Source organism: Xyrauchen texanus, chromosome 14, assembly GCF_025860055.1.
Source record: "Xyrauchen texanus isolate HMW12.3.18 chromosome 14, RBS_HiC_50CHRs, whole genome shotgun sequence".
NCBI classification, from domain to species: domain Eukaryota; kingdom Metazoa; phylum Chordata; class Actinopteri; order Cypriniformes; family Catostomidae; genus Xyrauchen; species Xyrauchen texanus.
In genome coordinates, this window is record NC_068289.1 from 13,599,322 (window position 1) to 13,626,693 (window position 27,372).

The following is a 27,372-nucleotide window of genomic DNA, read 5'->3' on the forward strand; positions in this document are numbered from 1 at the left end:
TTATAAACTAACATTAACCAGTATTAAGAAATAATGCTAGAAATGTTGTTCATTTATAGGTGCATGAAGCCTAATATATTAACTCATGTTAAATAATGTGCAATAGTTTTATCTTAATGTTATCTGTTTAAATATCCAGAGAGGAGAAGAAACATGATGCATTAACAGGACCTGCCTGAAAAAACACAGGGATGAATTTACTAAATGGTTGCTGCATTTATGTGCAGAGTATTTCAGCACAAAAAAATCAGCTAACTGCTTACAATTTATTCCCTGCCCACGATGCAGATTTACCAGGCACTAATTGTGCTGGTAAAGAACTTTTCCATGTGTATTTGAATAAGGAATTTACTTAGTGAATTCCCTCAATAGTTTTAGTGTAGTTAGAGCAAAAGAAGCAAAAATTATGATCGTTGTTAGATTTTATGGTGCAGTAAATTGGGACTTTTTGGCATGACAGTTGTTTCTTTGTTGATTATTACAGGAATTTCTGTCACCTAAAGGAGAGAACGGTGTTACTGGGTTTCCAGGGACACGGGTATGAACCCTTGTTTAGCCATTGAAATCTGAAATCACTCATGCATAGCTTACGCATAAAATGTAACCAGTTACTCTTACTAATTTCAGGGAAGCCCAGGATTAAAAGGCTGGCCAGGATTTATGGTATATATATACATATATATATTATTATTATCATTATTATTTTTTTTATTTTTTTGTATCTAAATTCAACACCAATTAATGCTGTTTGTGTCTACTTTAAACCTTTCTTAATGTCTCTCCATTTCTACAGGGTGACAAAGGACAGCCAGGTTTCCCAGGAAATACTGGCCCCAAGGTTAGAAATGCTTCCCTATATTTGTTTAGTGCTATGTTATGCTTGGTGTCATAATTTATGATTCAATCTGGATGATGGGCTATATTGCCTAAATGCATATCTTTCGATAGGGTGACATAGGAGATACCGGAGAGCTGATATTCACAGGACATCCATCTTACGATGCTGAAGGTACTATAAAGAATGCATTTTTGTATAGTATTTATTCATAATTTAAATAGCACTGAGATTAAGCCAGTTTAATATTATGTCTCCCTATTTTTAGGGTTGATCAAAATTGATGATTAAATCCTAATGTAAATTTCATTATCTTAAAATATTTTATACTCTTCCATCTTTCTCTCTCTTCTTTGTGGTCATATAGTTGGTCCTCCAGGACCTCCAGGAGAGCGTGGCCCAATAGGAAATCCTGGTCCTATGGGTGATAAAGGACTGTCAGGTCCCCCAGGCCCCCCTGCTTCTGAACAAACAGGTATTCCATGAGAGGCCCTAATCTGACCATTTTAGGAACAGTTCACCCACAAATGAAAACACTCCAAACCTGTATGACTTTCTTCCATGGAGCACAAAAGAGGTTTAGCAAAATGTTGATGCTGCTCTTTTCACCACTATGTAAGCATACAGTGACCATGGGTGTTCAAAATTCAAAAAGGATATAAAAGTAGCTTTAAAGTAAATATATTCCACACTATTCCAAGTCCTCTGAAGTTTTATGATAGCTCATGACTGTGTGAAGAACAGAACCAAATTCAAACCTTCAGTGGCTCATCTTTGAATATTTGCCAGTGTGGGATATGATAGCTGCAACGAAGGGAAAGATTTTCACAGAATCATGCTAATAATAATAATAATGTGTAATTCAGCTTATAGTTATTAAAGTACACTAAACTGTAGTATGAAATACGATCCTTCAAGTGTATTACTTTAAAGCATATTGAATATCATTTTAAAGTGCATTGACTTTCAAAAATAATTTCTAGTATCACATGATAAGTTGACATGATGATCAGGTACACTTTTGTTTAAATGTGCTTCTTTAAAATACACCAAAGAAGTATTAATAGATATTGATTTAAAATGTACTCTGAAAAAAATTTGTTGGATTTACTTAAATATATATGTAGCATTTTTGCATTACACTTTTTCAGTAAATACCACATGGTCATTTTATGTCAGCATAACTAGAAAGGTTTTGTTAGATGTACACAAATGTATCCATTCACTAGCAACTAGCATATTGTTTCAAATTAACATCATGGTTACTATTGTAACCTCCGTTCCTGGGAACGAGACGTTGTGTCGATTGTAGTGACACAAGGGGTCTTACTTGGTAGCCTCACGTACCTCTGAACTTGAGAAAAGGCCAATATGAAATTGGCAGACAGAATTTGCATGTCCCGCCCCGGACATACGGGTATAAAGGGAAGCGGGCATGCATCTGTTTTGTCAGGTTTTTGCACTGGGGAGCCGAGAATAAGTTACAGTGGTAGGTGTCATAGCAAGGGGGACACAATGTCTCATTCCCTCCATCAGGGAATGGAGGTTACAACAGTAACCATGATGTTCCCCTTCTGTCACTCACTCGATGTTGTGTCGATTGTAGTGACACAAGGGGTCCCATTTAAAAACGGCATGCACTAAACCGTGTTACTTGAACTGCTGAGACAGGTGCAAGCAGGCTGTTGCGTGCTAGAAGCAGCTGTGTCGGCTGCACATAACCCTCCCCAACGCCCCCAATAAAAGGTGTCATATACCACTCTTAGGTTCCCAGTACCCGCACGGGAACAGGCGACATGACTAGCATGGGAGCAAGCCCGGCAGCCGCAGCCTTTTCTCTCTATATGTCTCTTGCATAGGGTGTGAAGTGGCTGGGGCTATCTTAACGCTATAGATGCGTCGGGGAATGCTTCCTTTCCCATTCTTATTCTTTCAGAGGGGAAAGGCTTTGCGGAGACCAAAACCTGCCCAGACTGAGGGGAGGTAACTTGTGCTGGCACGCTTATGGCGGCACGGGAAAGCATAGCGGACATCAGACTGGGCAAGCAAACCCGAAGGTGGCAGCTTTTATGATCGTCAGAAGTGGAGAGAAATCGACCGCATCCAGGAACTACACAGAGGCGGAAAGACATCTTTAAAAAGACACGTCCTGAAAAGGATGTTCAACGCCTGCTGTGTATTGCTCTTTTATTAGTGAAAACTCAAACTCTTTTAGAGAAACAAACTCTTTTAGGAGGGGAAAACACTCTTTTAGGCAGTGAAAGCGCTGTCGAAGCGCCCAGGGGCGTGGACTGCACAGCGTGCAGAGAGCGAGAATGCCAGCTGGAAATGCGCTGTAAGATCCAACAGCAGTGCTTCTTTTCAATAGAGGTGAGTGGAACAGTGGTAAACTCAGCTTGCTGTTGCACAACCGCTCGGCTCCGAAGGAAAATATCGGACTAAACAGACGCACGCCCGCTTCCCTTTATACCCGTATGTCTGGGGGCGGGACATGCAAATTCTGTCTGCCAATTTTACATTGGCCTTTTCTCAAGTTCAGAGGTACGCAAGGCTATTAAACAACATCAATAGTACAAAAAAGCTAAAATCTCTATGAATTCTTAATAACAATGAATTGAATGCTCCAATAAGTTTAATTTGTCCAAACAAACATGCTAAAATTATTCAAGCGCAAGGGCTTATATGTATTTCCCACAACATCAGTAACAGTTCTGTATTTTATCGTTTGAGTTAGTAGTACTTCATATCTTAATTTTATGGATTTTTAAGCCAAAATTCTAGGAACTCACAATTATTTTTTATTTTATTTATCTTTCTAAATTCACCTTATAATTAATATTTTGTGTTTCCACAGGAATGCAAATTAAGATACAAATGTTAGAACTATGTATGTTTCTGAGTAAAATATTTTTATTTTCTTACTTTATGGATGGGTTGGGGTGTGTGTGTGTGTGTGTGTGTGTGTGTGTGTGTGTGTGTGTGTGTGTGTGTGTGTGTGTGTGTGTGTGTGCTTTAAAAATAATATTCTGAAGTTGACATCAGAAAAGTGCACTTAAACATTTTAAGACACATACTAATAAAAGTGTTTTCACCTTTCAGACATTTTTTTTTATTTAAAATTCATTTAAATTACACTATATATTCCTGGAAGTACGATTTAAAAAAAATATTACATTTAGGATTTCAGTTATACATTCAAAACATGTGTAATTCTTTTTGCAAGGGTCATTTGATCTGTGGGGCCCAGAGGGACCAAGGGGAACAAAAGGAAAGAAAGGGGAAGCTGGAGAACCTGGTACCCCTGCCACTCAGCCCGGCCCACCTGGCTTTGGTGGGCAGCCTGGAGTCCATGGACCACCTGGACCCAAGGGATCATGTAAGTCTGTTAATTAATTACACTAAAGGTTTGGGCAAAATTCAGAATTTAAAAATTCACTCCTGTTTGGATTTGGAATTTGAATTGGCTAAGGCACACAATATGTTGAATTGGAATTGGAATTAAAACGACAAGAAGAGGAATGTATGTATTTGGTAATCAAAGAAATTCAAGTCACACAACACTTGGATAAACACAACAAAGGACTTTCATTAGTCCTACACCACATCAAAATAGGCAAGATTTGTTATATTTACGATTGTCATGCTTCATGTTGTTTAGCTCCATTTTTTAATAACTTTAGGCTAAATAAGAGCATTCTGATAAGTTATATGCATGTTCTTTCACCATGGTGAGAAAAAAAGTAAATGTATTAAATACTGTGAAACCCATATAACTAAATACATTTCTATAATTGGTATTTTAAACATCAATTGTTAATATTATCTCATTTTTATATGATGCAATTTTTATAGGTAGTTCATGCTGACAAATGAAATGTATTATTAAAAACAAAAAAATTATTTTATTCCATTTTAATTGTACTTCTTTAAAATCAAATGTTGCATCCAAATTGCTACTTCAATTCAAATTCAATTCAAATTCAGCCATGAATTGGAATTTAAAAGGCATTCACAATTCCATACTAAATGGCACGCACACACACCTCTCTTTTCAAACATAGATTTTTCTGGTGCAATATGCTAATCACACATTTTATTAAAACATAGCTCTATATTTGGTAAAGTAGACATAAATTATATACATTTATGGAAATACGTAGGAATATAATTAGGAAATATTATATTCCTTATATAATTAGGAAATAGTAGAAGTTGTAACTTGATATTACCTTTCCAATTGATCTACTTATTTTTGGAGTAATACTGAATACTTCTAAAAAGGTACTGAGGTCTTGATTATTGACTATTGATATGTCTTGATGCAGTGGAAGACCATTTTAAAGGGGGACCAGGACCCCGTGGACGTCCAGGAAATGCAGGAAAAAAGGGACCAAAGGGTAAGACATTGCCAACAAGTTTGCTTAAGCAATGAGTGCTGATGTTAATGTACCATTTACTGTAACTACAAGTTGTATGGCCAAGTTTAGATTTTTAAAACAAGGTCGTTTTGTCATGTTTTGTTAAAAAATAATTGTAGTCATTTTTCAGAGCATTAAAAATAGTTAGCAGCTAATGCTGCTGTATTGTCTATATGTTTTTATAATTTGACCAGGTGACCATGGGCAGTGTGAATGCCAGATAAGTTATTCCCCATCTGGTGAGATGGGTCCTCCTGGTGAGCTTGGTGACTTTGGCATGGCGGGCGAGTGGGGTCAGCAGGGTGATCAAGGTGACCCAGGACCGAAAGGCGATGAAGGTGTGCCTGTAAGTACACTGTTTGATTGAGTTCTTTGCCACACCTTGTTAAGGTCTCATGGGACATAAACATATTATATTTTTTCTATTCCATTTGCTTTCTTTAAAACATTACAATTTTAATTTTTGAAGGGTTTTCCTGGTGCTCAAGGGGAGCCTGGACCCAAGGGGAGAAAAGGAGAGCTGACCACAGCTACAGTGAAAGGTGCAATAGTCATTCATTATCTCACAGATTACAAAATAATACAATTAATGCTGATGGTTGTAAGAGTGTTTTCAATGTTAAACTACTTCATTCCATCCAATCTGAAAATGTAGAGACAACTATCGTATAAGTAATAATTTGTAGGTTTTTAATTCATATCACATCAGTGCCTTGGAAATTTTGGTTTGTTTACACATCCCGACCAGCCCGACACAGCAACATTGCTTCAACTAATGGCATGACTTTGGGTGGGACAATCTATTTTTGGGGGGTTTTTTACAGATGGAAGTGTTCGGGAAACCTGTTTGGAAACATTATTTTTGCAATTGCGTTTCTTGAAGCTAGTGGCACAGAAATTACAGACCTCAGCTTTAAAAGAATAGTTAAAAGACAGCAAGGTGTACTTAAGAAAAATATTTATTATTTTATGTTCATAAAATGTAGGATTACCAGGTGACCCAGGTGACCCAGGTGCTAGTGGTTACCCAGGAGAGCAAGGGAGGCCTGGGCGTATTGGAGAAGATGGTGCACCTGGTTTTCAAGGACCTGCTGTGAGTCTCAAACACACCACTAAACAGAAGGCAACAACTGTGTTGTTGTGCATACTTTATGTATTACATAATGTAAAATCAATAAAGAGACATACATTTTGATCTATAGATATACCAGTTTCACCTAATGCATTTGTAATACAGCTTAATTCAGAGGTATGTCTAATAAGGAGGTCTATAATTCTTGAAAAGAGCGTTAGCATTCCCATATAATGAAATTATTATACATTTAGTCAGAATACATGCCGACTTTTAACTGGACGTCATTTAAGTCTGGTTTACTCTACATGACTTTAATGCAGATTGTAGCACAAATTTTTAGTCGGGTCAAGTTGGTTCCTCGCGGCGCTAGTCGGGCTAGTTGGCTCCAGTCTGCAGATTTTGGGAAAGTCAGAGTCTGAGAAAATCATGTAGTAAATTATGGGTATTGACTCCGATTTCTTACTGTGGTGATGGGTGCATGCCCATGTGACTTCTGTGGTGAGCTAGGCTGGGAGAGAAAGAGCGGTAAGGATTGACACCTGTGGGAAATCACCTCTAATAGCTGTTTTGTGCTGCAGTGAGAGCTGGAGGAAGATAAAAGGGCAGTCCAAACCACCGGAGAGGGAGAGAGAGACACACAAAGCTGTGTGTGTGTGTGACTGAGTACATTTGTTGTTGAAAATTAAAACCATTTGTGTTAAAACTGGAAAGTATGTCAAATAAAAGACTTACATTGGACATTTACCCGGTCCTCACTTCCTCTTTAAGAATAAAGCTAGATATGTGTCACACTTACCCTCCGACTGTGATTCCCATCAAGTTGGAGGATATAAAAAATGTTAGATATATTTTAAGCTGACTATCCAAGACAGCAAAGGAAATCTTGTAGTGTATGATGCTTCACATCTTAAATCTGAAGTCATACGGTAAGCAGCCAATGGAAATCGACCATGCAGTACATCAAAGCTCAAGATATGTAGATGGTGAAGAAACATTCAAGTAGATTTGAACTTTTATTGCCACTCACCTCCAGCACATGTTGCAGTCTCTCTAGAGGCCAAATGGTCCACATCTTCGTAACCCGTGTTGCAGCAGCAACAACAATAGCAGCCAGTTTCTATCCATGTTTGTTTACTTCTGTCATGTGTCCCCTAGAACGGGGGAGACATCGCATCGACTTGACAGTTGGGTAGTGTAGGATCCCCAGTTGTTTAGTTTGTGATGCCCAGTTTTTGCCTGGTATTTTTATAATCTGTTCAGATTTAAAAATTTGTGTAGCGCAATCAAGCCTTGAAGAAGTTGTTATAGTTAGCCCATCTACCAGCAGGTTATATCTGGACTAAGCTAACCAGCCAAAATTGCCCCACTGATGTCAACATATATACTCATATATATTCCTGAAGGGAGAAGGTCCAGTAGGGGAGCCTGGAGAGAAGGGTTACCTAGGTCGGCCAGGTCTCCCAGGTCTAAAAGGCCCAGCCGGGGTACCTGGTCAAGTTCTCAGAGCAACTAAAGGTACAAAGGGCCTTCCAGGAGATGAAGGAAGAATTGGTACTGATGGAAATCCAGGGTCGCCTGGCGCTTCAGGTATGAAAATATACTGATATTCCTTTCAATTTGTTCTACTCTTTCACTTTTTCTATGGCATATAGTGGAGTACAAAATTCTGAGACCACCAGTGAAAATGATTCTTGCATTTTTCTCATTTAATTACATTTGTATCATCACAAATCACATTAGATAAACTTTTTGAGTAAAAAGTTACATTTAGAATATTAAAGGAATATCTAGATTCATTACAAGTTAAGTCTTATATTAAAAATATATTTAGACTCGTCCCTCCTTTTCTTTATAAAAGGCTAAAATCGAGGTGAACAGTGAGGCACTTACAATGAAAGTGAATAGAGGCCCATTTCAGGAGGGTTTAAAGGTAGAATTGTGAAGCTTATCATTTTATAAAAGCACTTACATTAATTATTATGTTAAAACATACTTATTATTTGAGAAAAAAGTTGTTTAAATTGTCGGTATTACAGAGTCTGTGGTGTTACTTCGTCATGGCAACGAAGTTGTAATATTCTATATAATTTTACTCTGAAAGGTTTAGTAAGCAATTTTATCACACTAAAATTATGTTAACACACCTACTGTGGCTATACTTTTAAAACAGTGAGGATTTTACCGTTTACGGATTAGCCCCATTCACTTCCATTATTTCTCAAAAGTAATTTTGCCGTAATCAAAATGATGCAACTTTTGTGCTACAGAGTCATTGGTGGTCATGGTAATTGGTCAATGGTCAATGTCACCAATATGCTTAAATTTGATAAGTGACCTAGAAATAGTGTGGAAATTGACATTCTTCTTCTTTATTTTTTTCTAATTTGTAAAACTTTCCAGGTTAAAAAAAAATCCCAGATTTTCAATGTGGTCTAATTTTGGACCCTACTATATATCTTATATCTATTTTACAGGGGACTGTAGCCCAGGAGAGCAGTGGAATATTGCAGGTAGCTGTTTGTTGGAATCCCTCAAATCTACTACAAGATCTCTCTCCTGTCTTAGTACTCCACCACAGTCAATCCACAATGCATGGTCACTAATAACCATACTTTGGCATTATTATTAACCATTTATTTTTTATATTATTATTATTATTTTGCAGGCACATCTTAATAGTTCTTGCAAGGCAACATGGTATTGATATTCCTCAAATATTCTGGTTAGGATCTATTCTAAACCCTCTATTAAACATCTGCAGTTGATTAAGACCGAACTGCTATAGACTCTTTTTTTAAAAGAGATTATTTAAACCTTAGGTTTGTTGTCTATTTTAATTTGTTGTAAACTTTATACTTTTAAAGAAATTTATTAGATTAAAATTAGAAAATCTCCCTTTGGTTGACATTGATAGAATGTTCAGCATTTATAATGTCACTGATGGCGATGACGCCATCATATTTGCATTTACATTTTATGATATGGTTTTCTTTCTTACATCTATTTGCATAATGAATTTGCATGCTCTCTTACTTTCCTTGCATATATTTAACTAATTAACCTTTACATCACTGTTACACTGCACAGTGGTGCAGCGCTGATTTCATCTTGTTTCAGAATTACTCTTATTATGATATGGCAACTCTGGGACTGTACTTGGAGCTGTTCATGTCCTCAGACACATGAATTACTTGTTTCTATGGCAACTCTCTTAATGCCAAAATGGATCCGCGTTAGTTCTTGATGACAGCAAACTATTTAACTACTACTAATTATAACAATTCACTATTTTTGCTCTATACTGTATGTTCTTGCACAATGTTTATGAACAAAGACAGCACACCAGGCAACACTGGCTATAATGGAATAGCAAATCAAACAGAAAATATGTAGAGCTACCTTTAACTGTTGATTCTTACATATTCAGGTTTGGAATGCTGAAGTGAACTGAGGAAGGGTAAATGTTGCCATTGGCATGTAGAGTTAAATATAAAACTATATATAAAAAAGTATTATTTTTGCATTCCTATTTACCCCAACTGCAAAAGACAAAATAGACAATAGCTGTCAAATAAGAGAAAATGCCACATTTACTGTAACTCGCTCAGCAGCTGTACTTGAAACCCCACCCCAGCAGTGTTGACCAGTTTGCTTTTATAATTTTCTCTAGAAGCATATTGTATAGTCACTGTCTTTTATTGTCCATCATGAAATTACTTTTATGTTCTTTGATGTATTTTTCAGGGGAGTGTTTGGGACTCCCTGGACCTACAGGAGAAACAGGGCTGCCTGGCCTTACTGGGTTTGATGGATTTAAAGGTAGTTTATTTGAACCTTTTCAACATATTAAACTTCTTGTAATTCTTATCTCTCTGTTTAAATTATGCCCTCCCACCTCGGTGTGTTCTAGGAGTACCAGGTCCCAAAGGCTTACCAGGTCTTTCTGGAGAAGATGGGGCCAAAGGAGAGCAAGGTGAACCAGGAAGAGGAGGTCCTCCTGGACCAATGGGTAAGCTGTGGTATGGTTGCCTGCAGGGCTGGCCTGTCTAATAGTAAAGATGACATCGGTGGTCGCCTTTGGCAGCAACATGCTAGAAGGGGCCTCATGGGGTGGTCCATAATAAATTAATAGATCTTATCTTATGACACTTAATGCCCAATCTACACTAACAGCAAATAGTGATTCACAACATTGCCAAGTGGGCCTTAAACCCATGGGCAGGCCCTGGTTGCCTGCTTGTATTTTATCATTCTTATATTCACTTAAGCCCTGTCTGTTTGCTTTTCTCAGCTCTAAAAATATGATTTTTGCCAAATAGGTTTTGTTGGCCCTCGAGGGGACTTAGGACATCCTGGCTCCAAAGGAAAAGAAGGACCTCCTGGCTTCTTTGGTAAATCAGGTTTGGATGGTGCTCAAGGGCAGAAGGGTGAACATGGTGAAGTTTTAGGAGCATCTTCCGGAGCCCCTGGAGAACCAGGACTGCCAGGACAGAGGGGTGCCTCTGGCCTTCCAGGAGACCCAGGCTCAAAAGGGCAAGCAGGTGAGAACTTCATTATTAGACAGGACTCTATGCCATTGCGTGTTGTGCGCGATCGGGCACTCTTACCTTTCAAAGTATAATCTTTTGACTACGAGCCCATACGCACACATTCGCCAAATGCACACTACAACCTTTTTGTTATACTATGTAGCACAGTCAATGGTCAAGCATGTTGACTATTCACATGTCTATAAAAACTGGGCTGTGTGGACAGTCCTCGTCTATTGTGCTGATGCCGAAATTTGCATAGACGTAGCAGCACGTGGAAAACCTACAGTAAGTATATTTTGACCTTTAGTCTCGCGTAGCCTTTTGATCCATCAGAATAAAGTCTGGTCCAGTTTGCTGTTTATTCTGACCAATAATCATCCACTAGACAGGAAAGATCTTTCATAATGACATGCAAAGTGTCCAGTAACTTTTAATTTTGTTTTTACATGCTGTTTAGCTGTGGTATCATCTGAAAGAGTTGATGCCACAATAATAGACTTATATGGAGAAAACTGTGTATACTTTATTATCAGAATTTCTGTAACATTTTACAATAACGTCCCATTTGTTAACATTAGTTAACAACATTAGTTAACATGAACTAACAATGAAAAATACTTTTACAGCATTTATTAATCTTGGTTACTGTTAATTTGAATTTATAGTTACACATTTTTTAAATCAAAAGTTGTATGTTAGCATTAGTTTTGCAGCACAATTGCTGCAAAAAAATGAATTGTTTATTGTTTGTTCATAATAACCAATGCAATAACTAATGTTAACAAATGGAACCTTATTGTAAAGTGTTTCTGTATACCTAGTTGACTTGTTACTAAGAGCCTTCAACAAAACAGTAATTCAAATAGAACAAGTAAAATATATGCTTTTGTGGGTTGCATGGTGTAGTTATTAAATCTTATATGTTGCCATTTTCATAACAATAAGCATTATGTATTGTCACACAGGTATGGAAGGAATGCCTGGTATGATCGGCCTCAAGGGTGAAAGAGGACCTGAAGGTTTTCAGGGAGAAATAGGAAGACCTGGACCTGAAGGGAAATTTGGATATCCTGGACAGCCCGGACAAACAGGACCGCCTGGTCCTCTCGGAAATATTGGACAACCAGGTAACACAGCTGATGCTACATCTGTAGATAACCTCAATACAGACTCTATACAGCCTGAAAGCCTCAGCAAATGTTGCTTTCCCGTTCACTCATTCAGATCCAATCATAAAACCATTCATATTAAATACTGAAACATTAAGTGAATGCAGCACCTTTCTTTTTGGGGATGATTGAGGCCTTAAAAATATGGAAATTCATAATGGATATTTATGAAATCTATAATGTTTGTGTTAGATCATAAGATCACCAGGCATTAAGCAATGGTGATACTCAATGGGGATCTTTCTTGGTACTGCTAAAAATTCAAATACCTCAGAACTTGTTTTTTTTTTTTTTCTTCTAATGTTGGTTTAGATACTATTCAAAACATTCAATAAAAGAGGACTCATTTTAGAACTCGAGGGCCAATTTAGCCTAATTTACTAGCCCTTAATCCTTATGTTGTGGTCCAGTCACTTTGACCTGGACAACTATTTCTTTATTTCACCATTTATTTATTTTTTGACTTAATTCAATTGGAATACAATTCCTTGAATTTGTTGACATATTGTATCTGAAAACACACAAAAATGTGCATAGGTTATTTAAATTTATTGTTTTTATTTCACTTTGTTACACTTGTAACAAATGTTTGTTAATCTGTTTCTTATTCTTATTTGTTTTTTGTATATTATTGTGAAACACTTTGTGACATCTTTTCTTGAAAGGTGCTATGTAAATTATATTTACTTAATTTTACTTACTTGTGTTCCTGGTCAAAAGTGACCAGCCATTGGAAATTAATGGATTATACTACAAAATACAGAAATATAAAATGTTCAGAAGCATCCCAATCCTTTAGATGAGCACATTTGTGGATGTGTGTTTGCACACACAAAGTCCTCGGACATGTGGACACACACACGTGCATGCACGCACACACACACACACACACACACACACACACACACGTTGGTGCGGCTATCCTTATGAGGATTCTCCATAGATGTGATGATTTTTATACTGCACAAACTATAGATTATATCCCCTAAACCTAACTCTCACAAAAAAACTTTATGCATTTAAAAAAATTATCGTTTAGTATGTTTTTTAAGCGATTTGAATTATGGGGACACTAGGAAATGTCTTCATAAACCACATTTATAGCATAATACCATTGTAATTACTAGTGTGTAACCTAAAAAAAACTCCTCTTTAACCAGCCAAACCCACCCACACACATAAATACACACACGTTGTGTGTTGAGTGCCCTCTTGTGCCCATCTTGAACATTTCAAGATCTACTAAACAGGATAGTCTGCTTTAAGTTACGATACGTCAGTGTCTATGTTATATGCATGTTTCGGGAATTAATAAGTTAACATGACAAAAATACACTTCTGTTTATTATATTTATGTGTGTCTGTGGAAATTTCACACACTAATACTCACTGTAGTTTGGCCTCTAAGTGAAACAAATTTGCTCATTGCATTCTACTAACTGAGACCTTTCTAACCATATATAACACATGGCTATCTCATCTTTTTGATGGTTTTACCAACTCTGAATATAATTGTTGTGTTAACAAATTTGCAAATGGTGAGAAGAAACCGTTCAATTTGTCAGCAAATTAAAAAGCATTATTTAATAATTGGTAGGATCAGCTATATGCATTGTAAAGTCCAGAACATAAGCCTTAAAATTACACCTATTTTATTCAGATCAAGCAAGTGGTTATTTATTTATTATGTTATAATTATTATTATCAGCAGTATTTTTCTGCAGGGAGTGCCCCCTACTGGCCCGGTGTAATCTCAGTTGAATTCTATCAACTAATATATATATATATATATACTGTATATGTTTAAAAAGGAGCACAAACCCTGTCATAATTACTTAAAGAGTTGATAAAGATGCTAAAAAAAATATCTAATGCAATATCTTATGATAATATATGCAATATGAGAAATTTATAAACAATCTTATTGGGTCGGTCATTCTGACCCGGGAACACAAGGAGTGGTAGCCAAATAGGAACACAGCACAAGGGTTAATCATTTAGCAGTAGCACTTCATCCAGAGCAATATGCAGTAATCCTAAAACAGGGATACACAGCCAAAGCAATCTTAGATTACCTGGCATGCTCAATGACACAATGAAGACAGAGTGTTCAATTTGGTAACAGCCACTCGGAGAGCTCAACTCAGTATAACAAAAATAATTAAAACCAATTGTTTATTTATTAAGTAAGTAGCCATGTAATAACAAACAGGACAATATACTGCCTGCTAGTCATTTTCACACACACAAAAAAGCTTTGCATCTGTATCCTGATCACAAAGTCATGTTTACTTTAAGATCAGCTAACTGTATATTATCAGTTACATGTACAGTATTGTTTCATCAGCTACTCATATGCAGTTCATTTGTCAGTTGTTTTTCATCACTCTCCATTCCATGAAAAAAAAAATAGAAAATAAAATTGTCTGTTAATGGTATGAAGTACAACATCATCTTCTGACAATTGTACTGAATTTGTCTCTGTAGGTCCGAGTGGATTAAGGGGAGATCAGGGCAACCCTGGTCTTCCTGGGCCCTTGGGATTTAAGGGTGTCATTGGAGACCCTGGAAATTTGGGTGTACCAGGAAATATTGGGCTACCGGGAGATCCTGGACAACAGGGGCCTTTTGGTTACAATGGTTTTCAAGGGATCAAAGGTCAGTGATCTCTCGTATTTAATGTCAAATTGTATACAGTTAGCAACATTCTGTATTTGTTTACTACCAGAATGCAAGGCATGGCACAGAAATCTGCATTATTTCATTTTAGTTCCATGGTCTTTTAATCTTTAAAACAACACAGGTTTAAAAGGAGAACAGGGCATGACAGGCTTCCCTGGAAAGACTGGTCAGGAAGGTGTGAAAGGAATTGTAGGACTGCAAGGAGAGACTGGCTTCCCAGGACAAGAAGGTGCAAAAGGAGTTCCTGGCTTTCCAGGTCAAAAAGGTAAAACAAGATTATAATTCCATGGATGTACATACAGTATATGCTAATCATTGTTGGCTACAAACTGTTCTTGATAGCTTTAATGGTCATTCGTAATGTTCAAGATATCATAATGTATTTGAAGGTAAAAATATGTGTTCATATACATTTCAATGTCTCATATCTGCTTGTTCTCAAGGTGACAGAGGGCTGATGGGCCCTCCTGGAGAAAAGCCAATCATACATGTAACACCTCATATGAAAGAAGTCATGAAGGGGTCTAAAGGAGAACATGGAAATGTGGGAGAACCTGGCTTCACTGGTCCAAGAGGTGACTACATTCATATTTATTAATTGCTGAAGGGCACATTGAGCAATATGCTTTGTATGAACTACAAAAGCTATATGAATACTAACTGTTATAACGAGCCGTAACGAATATCTCATGTCAAAAAGCCTCATTGCTACATAATGTGACTTGTGTTTACATGCACAAGAATATGCCGATGTCAATTGGAATTTGGTTGTATTTCTATTATGACTGCATCATGCAAACATATTAACCTGATTAGGGCACTTGGCTGTATATTAATATCGGGGCAAAAGTGTGAAGAGTAAAGACAATAGAACAATTTGCAAACCTGTAAGAAGATTTTGATATTTTGTTCAAACTGTAAAGAATGAAGTGAGAACATTACACAGAGCAGACACTACCATCAAAACCAGCACTGCTTTAAGACTTTACAATAATTCATTAGATATTTATTCTTACAAGGAGTGTTTCAGGTTTAATAAAAGTTCAACTCTATTGACAGTATTTGTGGCATAATGTTTTTTGCCACAGATAATAATTTTGACTCATCCCTCTTTTTCTAAAAAAAGAAATAAAAATTATGGGCAGTATTATGGTGCATACAATGATAGTAAACAGGTCTGTGATGAGAAGGAGGGTGTGGCCGGGCTGTAAAGTTGCATGCCTGTGCTGAGTTTCCCCAATCAGCGGGAGAGAGATAAGGAGCAGCTGGGGACGTCAGAGTGGGAGAGAGACACACGGAATTGTGTGTGTGTGTGTGTGTGTGTGTGTCGACGTGTGTTTTGGTTATTATGAAAAGCACTTATGTTGTGTTTTGTTTATTAAAAGTCGTTTTGATTGTTAACCCAGTTCCCGCTTCCACCTTTCCAATGAACAAGAGATACGAACCCTGTTACATTGGTGCTGAAACCCGGGAAGGAGGAAGGATGCACTGTCATGGAGTCCTCGATGCTGCCGTCCACCTGGAGGCAGTGCAGCTGTCTGAGGACCATGTGACAGCATGTTCGGGGTTGGCGAATTGGAGATTTTTTCCTTTCTCTCTCCCCTCTCCCTCCCATCATCCTGCTCAGGTTACCAGGAAGAAGACCAGCTGGCGGAGAATGGACGAAGGGGCAACTCCTCCCCTCCAGAAAGGGGAGGGGGGGAGGGAGTAGGTCAGGCCAGTTGATTCCCAGCCTGAATCGGGCATTGGGGGTATGTGATTAGGAGAAGGGTGTGGCCGGGCCGCGAGGCTACACGCCTGGCGCTGAGTTGCTCCAATCAGCTTGGGAGTATAAGGAGCAGCCGGGGATGCCAAAGAGAGAGAGAGAGAGAAAGAGAGAGAGGCATGCAGCAGTGTTTGTGTGTGCATGTTTATGTTTTGGTAATGCTGAAAAGCACTTATGTTATGTTTTTTTAAATTAAAAGTGTTTTGGTTGGATTTCAACATCTCCCGTTCTTCCTTTGTTAGCTACGAACCCTGTAACAACACATAAATCCGGAAACTTGACGTGAAGTAGATCAAAGATAGGGTTGACATGACTTTGAGTTTCGGGTTTTCATAATTGTATTTTGTTTTTGAACAAGCTGTCTTGCTATTCTGTTTATGATAATGCTCATGGCGAGAAGACGTGATCGGCACTGTCTAACCAGAACAGCCACCCCAAATACACCTGGAATACACCGTTGCCTCATATTTGAACCGACAGACATGCTCGCTTCGGTGCGGTTATGGAGTTGACTGTGGTCCATTCTGATGTATGATTTCAATCTTATCATGTCCATCATCCGACACACGGAGAATAAGTGATGGAATCACCACTCGTAGCCCTGCCACATAAACAGCGTGTTGGGAGCAGGACTTGAAATATGCAGCCAAGAAATGCTCGCAGTGGTCCGGTTATGGACTGCAGTGCGTTTTATGGAGTGATTTCGATCTGACCATGGTGTTTAGTGTAAAAGTACGTTTTCATTTCTGTTCCCCGAGTGCTGTTGAAGTCTTGCACCTGCGGAACAGAGGTTATGTCATGAGTTTTAATTCTACGCTGTGGCTATAATGTGAGCTCATGAATTACCCTTTACAATAAACAGTGTTACCATTGTTTTCAGTGATGTACATCCTGTACATATCAGTTCACATCTCAGAACATTTGTTTTTGGGTTTCATTACCCTTTAATAATCAGGATTTTGAGATACATAAGCCTTATAGGGAATATCCACTGTTATGGAATATTAATTTAGATCTGCACTTGATCTGCACATGCAATTATGTGTGCTGTAAAAATGCAAGAAGTTGTGTGAGAATTCAAGCTATCAAAGAAACATATTGGAAGCAAAGAACAGACAAACATTAATTAAGTTGGTTAACATTAACTAAGCTGATTTTGTATTTTTTTTTTACAAACATTGTTTATTAAATTACAGTGCGGAATTACTAAAATACAGTATTACAATTCAAAACATCGTAAGGACGACCATCTCCAGTATTTACTGAAGAAAAAAGCAGGAAAAGAACATGCATATCTTAAATGCTTTAATGCATATACAGGAATATTCTAATAGTTGTGGAGCATGGAAACCTATTTTTCAGAATAAAAGCCAAATCAGAACATGGACCTTACTAAGAAAATAATGTGCTGTATTTAAAGTGCAGAAAATAATTAGCAGATATGAACAGATGAATGAATAGAAAAAGATTAAACTTTCATACAATAGATACTTATACCTTATTTTTCTAACTGCCTTTGTGTCCAGGCCAGAAAGGGTTTCCAGGTTTTCCAGGAAGAGAAGGGCAACACGGACATCCAGGAGAGCCCAATGAAAAAAAAGGTTCTCCAGGTCCTCCTGGACTAAAAGGAGATCTAGGGCCTAAGGGAATGCCAGGCACTACAGGACTCCGTGGAATAGAAGGTTTCCCTGGAATGTCTGGACCAAGGGTAAGATGATAAACTCTATCAAATATATTTAAAACATGAAACAAAATCTCCTTGTTTTGCTTAAGTTTTTAACTGACTTTTGTTTTGTGCTTTTATATGGTAGGGTGACAAAGGCTCACCTGGTGCCTATGGACGACCAGGAGATCATGGAATTAAAGGAATCAAAGGTAATTATAAATAGAAACTCTTAAATGTCAATGTTAGACTTAATGTATTATTTTCTGCTACTCTTTGATGTTAGCTGAGAATGAAATTACAGCCAAAAATGATTACAAAAAATGTCTTAAGGTGACCTCGGTCCAACCGTCAATCTTACGGGATCAACCGGACTGAGAGGTGAATCTGGGCTCCCTGGAACTTCAGGTGAGGAATTCACTTATTTTATAATGCACCTAATATTATGACTTGTTACTGGTCCTGTGAACCCCTTCTTAATTGGGATTACCTCTCTTAGGTGAGAAGGGCCTGACAGGTCAACCTGGAGATAGAGGAAGCACTGGTTTTGATGGCATCGAGGGGATGAAAGGCTATTCAGGTGAATCTGGAAAAGCAGGACCACCAGGTATGAGAGTGTCTTGATTGCCAATTTTCAGATTTATTTCTATTCAAACTGATTAATTGTTTTTAACTTGAACAACTTTTTTGTCAGGCTCTGATGGCCTTCAGGGTTTCCCTGGAAACCAGGGAACTAAGGGTTGGCCAGGAGAACCAGGACAGCCAGGAACCCCTGGAATTCAAGGCCAACCTGGACAAAAAGGTCTGTAGTTCTAATTGTACAATTAGTGGAGCGGCTAAGTGATATAATCGTTCAGTTTATGATACAAGCGTGAATATTGGCATGAGCAGTCTCCATGGGTCACTTGACAAGAAATTTCAAGTGGCTCGGACAATTTTCTTGTCAAGTGACCCATGGAGACTGCTCATGCCAATTTTCACGCTTGTATCATAAACTGAATGATTCTGCCAAACATAAGCACTTAGACGCTCCACTAAATGAAAAAGAAATTAACTTACGCTCATATACTGTCACAGTCTGTCTCCCTCATGTTTTCCTAAGGACTCTTACTTTGAAATGTTTCCCTGGACTACATTTCCCATAGTGAACTTTCCACATCACTGCCATCTGTTCCTCATCTTCCTCACCTGTCTTCCATTCCCTCATTAGTTCCTTTTTGTATAAATATCCTCTAGTTTTGCCCATTCCTTTGTCAGTCCTTGAAGTGTTACATTGTACTGTTATTTGTGATGTTTAGTTTCATAGTTTGTTTCACTCCTGCATTTACTATTAAAAGATCGAAAAGTATCTACTCCTGCGTCTCCTCTCCTTGAACCCAGCGTTACAAATACACTGCATGCCCATTATGTAAAGGCACAATACAAGTAAAATGATGTATTTGTCTTGTCATTTCATGTGTTAAACAGTGATGAGAGATGTTAGATTTATATTTATTGCTCAGTTGTTGGCTGACTCCCTCCTGTATTCTCTAGGATTTCCTGGTCTGAAAGGCATTTTTGGATTGGATGGCCTGAAAGGTCAAAAGGGTATCCAGGGGGTTCCAGGTACCTCTTCAGTTGTATTTGAAATCTTATCATATATTCTTATTTAACCCTGTGATGCATGAATTATTAAATCACAAAGGGAAAATATCCTTTATAATAACATAATTTTTATTGTAAAAATTGTATTGCTTAAAGGTGGGGTATGTGATTTTCTTTTTTGACCATTTTTTCTAAATAACTTGAAATCCTATTCCTAACCAACTTACTGGCTGTAAATTAGAAGCACTGAAATGAAAATTAAGCAATTTAATCATCTGTGGAACGGGCAGGACTCGAAAAACTCCAGCCGATCATTTTCAAGACCATCTAGAATCATTGGACAGAAAATGTGTCAATCAAACGGTCGTACCATGCCCCCTCCCCCACCACCCTGGCTGCGTGTCCCGTTCGTCATCAGCTGCTTTCAGATGGAGCGGCATTTACTACACAGAGCTGTAGTTCATCACTGACAAGCTGGGCAATTTACCCTTCATTATCACGGCCCAGCTTGTTAGTGAACTACGGCTCTGTGTAGTATACGCCGCTCCATCTGAAAGCAGCTGATGGCGATTTACTAATCAATGAATGCACTTTATGTTATGTGCTTTACTGACGAGATGCGCATAACAATCTCATCTGATAACGTTATATAGGTCAGCCCTATATTTAGCCATAAACTTCGGTGACAACCAGGACGTCCAATATATTTTTATATATTTTATATTTATACAATATATATTCACATTTCAAAAACATCAATTTTCTAACAATACTAATGATTTATGTGACTGTTGAATGTTAATAATATCTGGTGCAACTTACCGCTGAATGTTGTGCCATGTTGACGGTCTTAGCAGGTAAATGGTGACGTCATGCAGAAACTCCAACCTATGCTAGCCTGGCTCGCTCTCGCGCATCTGAGTTTTCGCTCGTGCATGATTGCGCGTCCATGTTTTTCGAATGGGTGGAGTCAGGGCCAGCGTTGGAGGAGAGAAGGTAGTAGGGATGGGCGATACCAGTTATTTTCTTTTCGATCCGATACCAAGTACTTTGAAGACAAGTATCGCTGATTCCGATACTTTTATGAATTATTTATATGCCTTTACATTCAGCATACATATCATTAATTGTACACTCCATCAGCTTTTTCCGGGAAGGGATTTGGTAACGTGAATCAAGAATCTTGACAAGAGCAATAAATCCTCTGTCTTCTACAACTGAGATTGGCTGGAGGTCCCTTGCAATCATCTCTCCTATGCCTCTTGTAATTTCTGATGCTCTCTGCGAGTCATCTATAAAATATAATACATATATTATGTTCTTAAAGCTGTGTTACAGGCATTAAGAATTTATAATGATAGTAAATCTCTCCCGTGTTACTTGACACAAACTATGTCATTTGTTTAATAAACTTTTTTTTTAAATGTTAAAAATAATATATAAATGATTTAACTCAAAATATCCACCAGATAGCCTATCAGGTAACAGAAATAGATATATATAATGAAAAAATGTTTAAAGCAAAATATCCAGTTTAATATTCTGCTCCAAATAAAATACTGTAATAGCTTCATATCTGAAACAGTATATATTGTACAAATAATAGCTATAAATAATGTGACTTTTTGTATTCAAATAATCTAACCACCACTTTATACCTGGATAACGTTTTTGACCTCTCTGAAAGCATTCTGCTAGTGAACTCTGCCTCGAGCTAGAAGATGTGGGTCGTGTCTGTATTGACTCCTCTGCTCGTTTCAGCTGCACCTCGTCGTGCTCTGTAGGGTGTTTTGCTTTCAGATGTTTGGTCAGATTTGTGGTATTACCACAGCGGCGTATGTTTTTTTTTACAAATGTCACACGAGGCTTCGTCAGTATTTACTGGAGTGAAATAGCTCCCAATAACACTTCTTTTTCGTTCACTCATTGCAGTCATGCACTCGAACACCTGTCTGCGCTAACTGACCGTACGTTCTGCTTCATTAATTCCTAGTGATGATCGCCAGAGTGTTTATATGCCTACTGCCTCTGGCGATCAGTAGGAATTCACAGAACATGTACTAATTGTCGCATAGCGTCACAATTTGCTCTGGCCAACCTGTCAACAGCGCTATCGACAATTTGTGGACGCTCTGACGTATTTGAAATAGGCGGCTAAACAAACAGATAGTATCGATACTTTTATTTGAGAATCGATCCTTTTGATACAAAGGCAGTATCGAAAATATCGATACTTAAGGATCGATCCGCCCATCCCTAGAAGGTAGGACCTTATGAGTTGTGTATTTTCAAAATCTGCCGGCCGTTTTGCAAATCACATACCCCACCTTTAATAATAATATAAAAATAATAATATAATCATTCCCATTTCTCAAAATGATTTAATCACATTTATCCACTCTAGTGGACGATATGCATTTAGAATTGTGATGTTATGTAATGTAAGCCAATGGCAATTTGTAGCTAAGCAAAGATTATGCCCTAAATAATTGTGAATATTAAAGTTTACAATAAGTTTTAAAATTATGCACAAAATTGTTTAATTAACTATCCTTGTTTAAGTTGCATAATTGTTTTTAGCATTATTTTAAATAGCCTTGGTGACAATAAATACCAAATGTTACAGAAGTGCTAAATGGAAATTGCCATTGAAATGCCCTAAGAAAAAATAAACCCTGTAATGTTAGGTATTCACTATAGTGTACAGATGTATTTTTGGTTATGTAAAGTAAACTACAGCAAAAACATAAACTATAATTGAATAAAAGTGTACCTTAGATCTTATTCTATTTTTAAAAAATGTCTGGATTGGGAAGTACACTCCAGATGTATTTTTTTTAAAAGGGTTATCTTGTGTACTTTTTGTCCCTTGCTAGGTTCTGAAAACTTGGGACCTCCAGGTAACACTGGACCAAAAGGAGAGATAGGAGAAGCTGGTATCCCCAGCACAGAGATTGGCCTTCCAGGAGCTTTGGCCCTCAAGGGTTCCCTTGGAGATCAAGGTTGCTTAAAATGCATATCCTCTATTGAATTTTAAGCATTGTTTGCTTGATGCAGCTGTGTATGAATTCTAAAGACTGACCAGCCTACTGTGTTTGTAGGTGCTAAGGGTGAATCTGGGAATCGAGGTCTACAAGGACCTCAGGGCCCGCCAGGGTTCTCTGATATACCAGGAGTGCCAGGCGACCCTGGCTTTTCTGGCAGTAAAGGACTTCCTGGTAAAGTACATATATTGTAAATATACTGTATGCAAATCGTATATTTATAATGAATAATAGCAGAGACAGAATGTCATTGTTGTCCAATTTTATATGTGATTTGATGTAATTTGGTGTAGTATTGAAAACAGTTTTGGAGATTGCAGGATCTCCCTTATTCAAGCATTAGCATTCCCATTCATCTCAAAGGAAGCTGCTTGACACAAATCTCAAGTCCTTCACAAGCAAATATTCTAAGCTGTGACGTCAAAAGTAGTAGACAGTGGACATTTTTTTTAGGATGGACTTCACGGACAATGAACTGCTATCAACCGCAGTCCAATCGAACAGCAAATAACACTGCTCTGACCACTGCATCACATCTTTCTCTTAAAATGGAAAATATAGACAATAAATAAATTACATCCAAGGAAAGCCTTTACCAGCCAAACAGCAAAGTACACTGCATGTCTGTGCACCCCAGCAGTCAATTCAGGAAGGACTTTAAAGACACTTAAGCATTCATTTTACAGTTTAATCCAAATCCTTTAGTTTTTAATATTGCCAATCTACTCAGTTTTCTCAATTAATGCATTACTTTTTGTTACACATTGATAACTAATATTGCCATTAAGTTCATATTGTCTAGCTAGAGAACTCCCCTACCCCAAATGAGCCTTGTTACTCCCTACATATTTTTCATACCTTGCCACAGTCAACTATGGCTTGATCACTGGGGGCCTAAACACAAAGACATGATTTGTAAAAAACTACTCAATGGGGACTTGAAGACATGACAGACACTGCATGATGAAAATCTGCATCTGTAAAGCTTCTTTAAAACAATGTGTATTCTGAAAAGTGCTACAGTATACAAATCAAACTGACTTGACTTTTATGCTTTTAAGAGCCTTTCAAAAAATCAGTCACTGGAAAAAAATCTTCTACATATATTTAGTGGAATATTTGCTATTTAGATGTTGCTGCAAACACTTTTATTTGGTCAGACTACTTTTGATTGACCGATAATGAATGAGGATGTTTTTGCACCCATGATAGTGTAGTTACCATTTATAACAGCATGGGCTAACTGGACTATGATAACCAGTTAAACCTTGCCCCCTTTTACATAGAAGGCAGCCGCTCATTGCCTTCTGGGGTAGGTGAGGTGATGATGGGGGTACGTGAACAAAATTCTGAGATTTACCATTCATTTAATTTCATACCAGTCTAATATAACATTTAAACCGAGTTGTACTCAATGCTAGTTTGCTGGGTAGCTTTTCGGGCAGAGTATCCTGCATCTCGTCTTGACAGATTATGCTTTAAAGACATTATTGCCCTTCGTGATAACATACCTTTGTGAAAGTGAGTTCTCAGCACTAGTATGAAGAATAAATATAGCACAGACTGTGTGTAGAGAAAGACTTAAGACACAAACTCTTTCTGATACCATTAAAAATTGTGTTATGCAATTCATACCAAGCACACCCATCTCATTAAAGGTGCACTCTGTAATGTTTTGAAATATATTGAAATATAAATAATAAAATCATGATCACTCGCATAAGATTAAGACTAAAGTCATATCAGAAACCTTATGAAGGAGGTTTTATTCTACATGTAGAGGGTCCCATTACAGTCCTTGCAGTTTTAAGATATAGTTTCATAAAAAGTGAACTAAAGATGGATTTAATGGCCCTCTTGTCTTATACTAATTAATGTCATCCTGCAGGCTTCCCTGGACCCAGAGGGATCCCTGGTGATCCATCTCCATTTGGAGCGAAAGGAGACAAAGGAATCTCAGGGGAATATGGATTTACTGGAGAAAAGGGAGTCCAGGGGGTCAGAGGAGATAGAGGACTGGCAGGAGAACCTGGAGTGTCAGGAAGAAGAGGTAGACTATAAAATGTGAATATTGTGAAGCTCACTGCATCAGTCTATTTAAAACTGCAGCCTTACAATCATAATGTCAAGCCTTTACATCAGTGTTAAACTATTACTGCATACACCTTTCCAATTGATACAAGACAGGAAAAAGACAAATAAAAAAACATCACAAATAAATCTCATTAGTGTGTTTAGATAGTACAATGCAATGTTTTACACTTGCATACATTTACCCATACACTTTCCCCAAAAGGTATTTGAACATTTTTAAATGCTTAAGCTTCACATAAAATGTCTGAATGTCATTGCATTACATACAAAATATAAAACCAAGTGGCATCTGCACATAAGTGATGCTTGAGCATATTTTTAGAAATAACTTCACTTTTCTTTCATTTCTCTCTCTGAGCCAAGGTGATTTTTAGTAGACGAAGTCAGAAATCCACACAGGTGTTCTAGCACTCACCTCAAGTGTAGTTCATCACATTAACTTAGGACATGTTTGACAATCACAAAGTATCCAAATACTTTTTATCTTCATTTTAAACAGTATAGCTATTGTTTTAAAACCTAACAGACTATTTTGTGTAAGTTCTGCTTAAAGTGTGTCAATGCTATACTTTATTGAAAAATGAATGCCACCTGGTTTGATATTTTGTTATCTAATTCAATGGCATTTTGTACATTTTTAAGTGTGACTTCAGTATCAAAAATATTTTTGGGGCCACTGGATGTTGTTCACTGTATCCGTTGTACAGGAATTTCACTCAAGAAGAACTTTAATTATATAGGAATGCTTTATTTCATTTAAAGGTGAAAAGGGAGAACCAGGAATGATGGGATTTCCAGGAAGACATGGTCTCCAAGGCGACAGGGGCCCTTTTGGACCTAAAGGAGATACTGGACCTCCAGGTGATTAGTTGAAACAATCACTCATTTGTCTCAGAGATCGTTTTAATTAAGCATTATCACACGAGCAAGAGTGTGTTATGGCCCTACATCAGCACTGCTGTGATTCGGCCACAGGCAGAGTGCCGTAGGTAATCACAGCGGTCCCGATTTAGGGCCATAAATGATTGCAAGTGTGATATTGCTTATATACAACAATTCAATTAACAAGTAAATTAAAAAAAAATTGGAAAAATTAAATAGTCATAAATTGTGCATGGAACTACATTCTAAATGATGAGTCCAAGCCTCCGTTAATTAATTTAAAAATGTCACTTCAGAAATAGTATCACGGCTTGTCCTTTTTCTAACAAGTTAACAAGAATGGATATATGTGTGTGTGTGTGAGAGAGAGAGAGAGAGAGAGAGAGAGAGCTGAAAAGCGTAATTTCTGTGGCACTTTCGTTCCAAAATAATTGCAGATACTTTATGTCTGGTGTGACCTCTACTTTATTCTTTCTAACATATTTTTTCAGGTTTTCCTGGCTCACCTGGTGCTAAAGGACTCCCACCAGTACCAGAGAAATTACCTGGGGAAAGAGGACCACCTGGTGCAATGGGTATTCAAGGACCACATGGACGGCGTGGAAACCTTGGCCCTGCTGGACCTCCTGGTGATCCAGGTAAGAGAAAGCCAAGTATATGACTTAACAACAATCTTCTATGCTGTTGCTGTGTAGCTTTGTTCAAAAGCCTATTGAGCTGCCTTCCTGTCAACTGTGCACATAGGTAGCTGCCTTCTAACAGTCATTTGGATTGATCTACATAGTTATCAACTCTGTGTGTCATATAACTAGAGCTCCAAATGAAAAGTACAGGAAAGAATCAACTCACAATTGATTTCAATAGACCTTCCCTGCAAAAAGATCAGCTGGCTAGTGCTGGTTTAGTGCTGTTCTAGGTGGTGGACCAGCTTAGTCATACTTTTCACTAGCAAATCGTAGCTGGTGAAGCTGATTGACCAACATGGTCTTTCTGGTGAAGCGGTTTAAACTAGTACATCAGAATCCCATGCTGGGAGACCAGCACCAAAAACACAACATACCAATAAGCTGCTGACCAGCACTTGTCTTTTCAGCAGGGATGGCATGAGCATGTTGCTACGCTAATGACACAATAGTCTAATAAACATAAAAATCATAGAACACTCAAATATTGTTTAAAATATTCTGTTGTATATATTTATTTATTTTAGACTGAATTACTTTTATCACTACTTCTGAGCATGGATATAATTAGAATATAATCAACATTTCTCTAGCTTTGTCCGCCATCTTGGATGTATTTTCATTCACTGAGCTCGCTGAATGCATGGTTTAGACTGAATTCTCCGTGAAGGATACATGTGATAGAATTTGTCCAAAAGGGCACCTTTTGGAACAGCCTTCACATGAGGGAGTGCACCAATGATGCCTTAAATGCTGCCAGCGTAGGCAGCTCACTAGGTTTTAGTACATCCTATAAATGAATCATTAAGAAAAAAATGTTTTACAGGGTTTATTGGTCCAAAGGGCCAGAAAGGCATGTCAGGTATTTCGGGAATACCGGGAAATCCAGGCTTCCGTGGTGAATCTGGACAAATTGGTCACCCTGGTCTGCAAGGGGAGGAAGGTA

At 37.8% G+C, this 27,372-nt stretch overlaps 1 protein-coding gene across 1 annotated transcript in view; it reads left to right on the top strand.

Annotated features, from left to right (window-relative positions):
* Positions 1 to 27,372, top strand: part of col4a2 (collagen, type IV, alpha 2) — a 152,480-nt gene that overhangs the window by 120,234 nt on the left and 4,874 nt on the right. Inside the window, exons 15-45 of the mRNA XM_052142379.1 lie at positions 485 to 538; positions 628 to 663; positions 794 to 838; positions 949 to 1,009; positions 1,203 to 1,310; positions 4,059 to 4,211; positions 5,161 to 5,232; positions 5,448 to 5,599; positions 5,723 to 5,795; positions 6,240 to 6,346; positions 7,732 to 7,915; positions 8,803 to 8,838; positions 10,073 to 10,147; positions 10,239 to 10,337; positions 10,648 to 10,869; positions 11,826 to 11,987; positions 14,517 to 14,687; positions 14,833 to 14,976; positions 15,155 to 15,286; positions 18,003 to 18,184; positions 18,288 to 18,351; positions 18,473 to 18,547; positions 18,639 to 18,746; positions 18,834 to 18,941; positions 19,673 to 19,744; positions 22,600 to 22,725; positions 22,825 to 22,941; positions 24,656 to 24,817; positions 25,624 to 25,722; positions 26,235 to 26,381; positions 27,253 to 27,369. Of these exons, the coding sequence (XP_051998339.1) occupies positions 485 to 538; positions 628 to 663; positions 794 to 838; positions 949 to 1,009; positions 1,203 to 1,310; positions 4,059 to 4,211; positions 5,161 to 5,232; positions 5,448 to 5,599; positions 5,723 to 5,795; positions 6,240 to 6,346; positions 7,732 to 7,915; positions 8,803 to 8,838; positions 10,073 to 10,147; positions 10,239 to 10,337; positions 10,648 to 10,869; positions 11,826 to 11,987; positions 14,517 to 14,687; positions 14,833 to 14,976; positions 15,155 to 15,286; positions 18,003 to 18,184; positions 18,288 to 18,351; positions 18,473 to 18,547; positions 18,639 to 18,746; positions 18,834 to 18,941; positions 19,673 to 19,744; positions 22,600 to 22,725; positions 22,825 to 22,941; positions 24,656 to 24,817; positions 25,624 to 25,722; positions 26,235 to 26,381; positions 27,253 to 27,369 (3,463 nt within the window). The remainder of the gene's footprint in view (positions 1 to 484; positions 539 to 627; positions 664 to 793; positions 839 to 948; positions 1,010 to 1,202; positions 1,311 to 4,058; positions 4,212 to 5,160; positions 5,233 to 5,447; positions 5,600 to 5,722; positions 5,796 to 6,239; positions 6,347 to 7,731; positions 7,916 to 8,802; positions 8,839 to 10,072; positions 10,148 to 10,238; positions 10,338 to 10,647; positions 10,870 to 11,825; positions 11,988 to 14,516; positions 14,688 to 14,832; positions 14,977 to 15,154; positions 15,287 to 18,002; positions 18,185 to 18,287; positions 18,352 to 18,472; positions 18,548 to 18,638; positions 18,747 to 18,833; positions 18,942 to 19,672; positions 19,745 to 22,599; positions 22,726 to 22,824; positions 22,942 to 24,655; positions 24,818 to 25,623; positions 25,723 to 26,234; positions 26,382 to 27,252; positions 27,370 to 27,372) is intronic.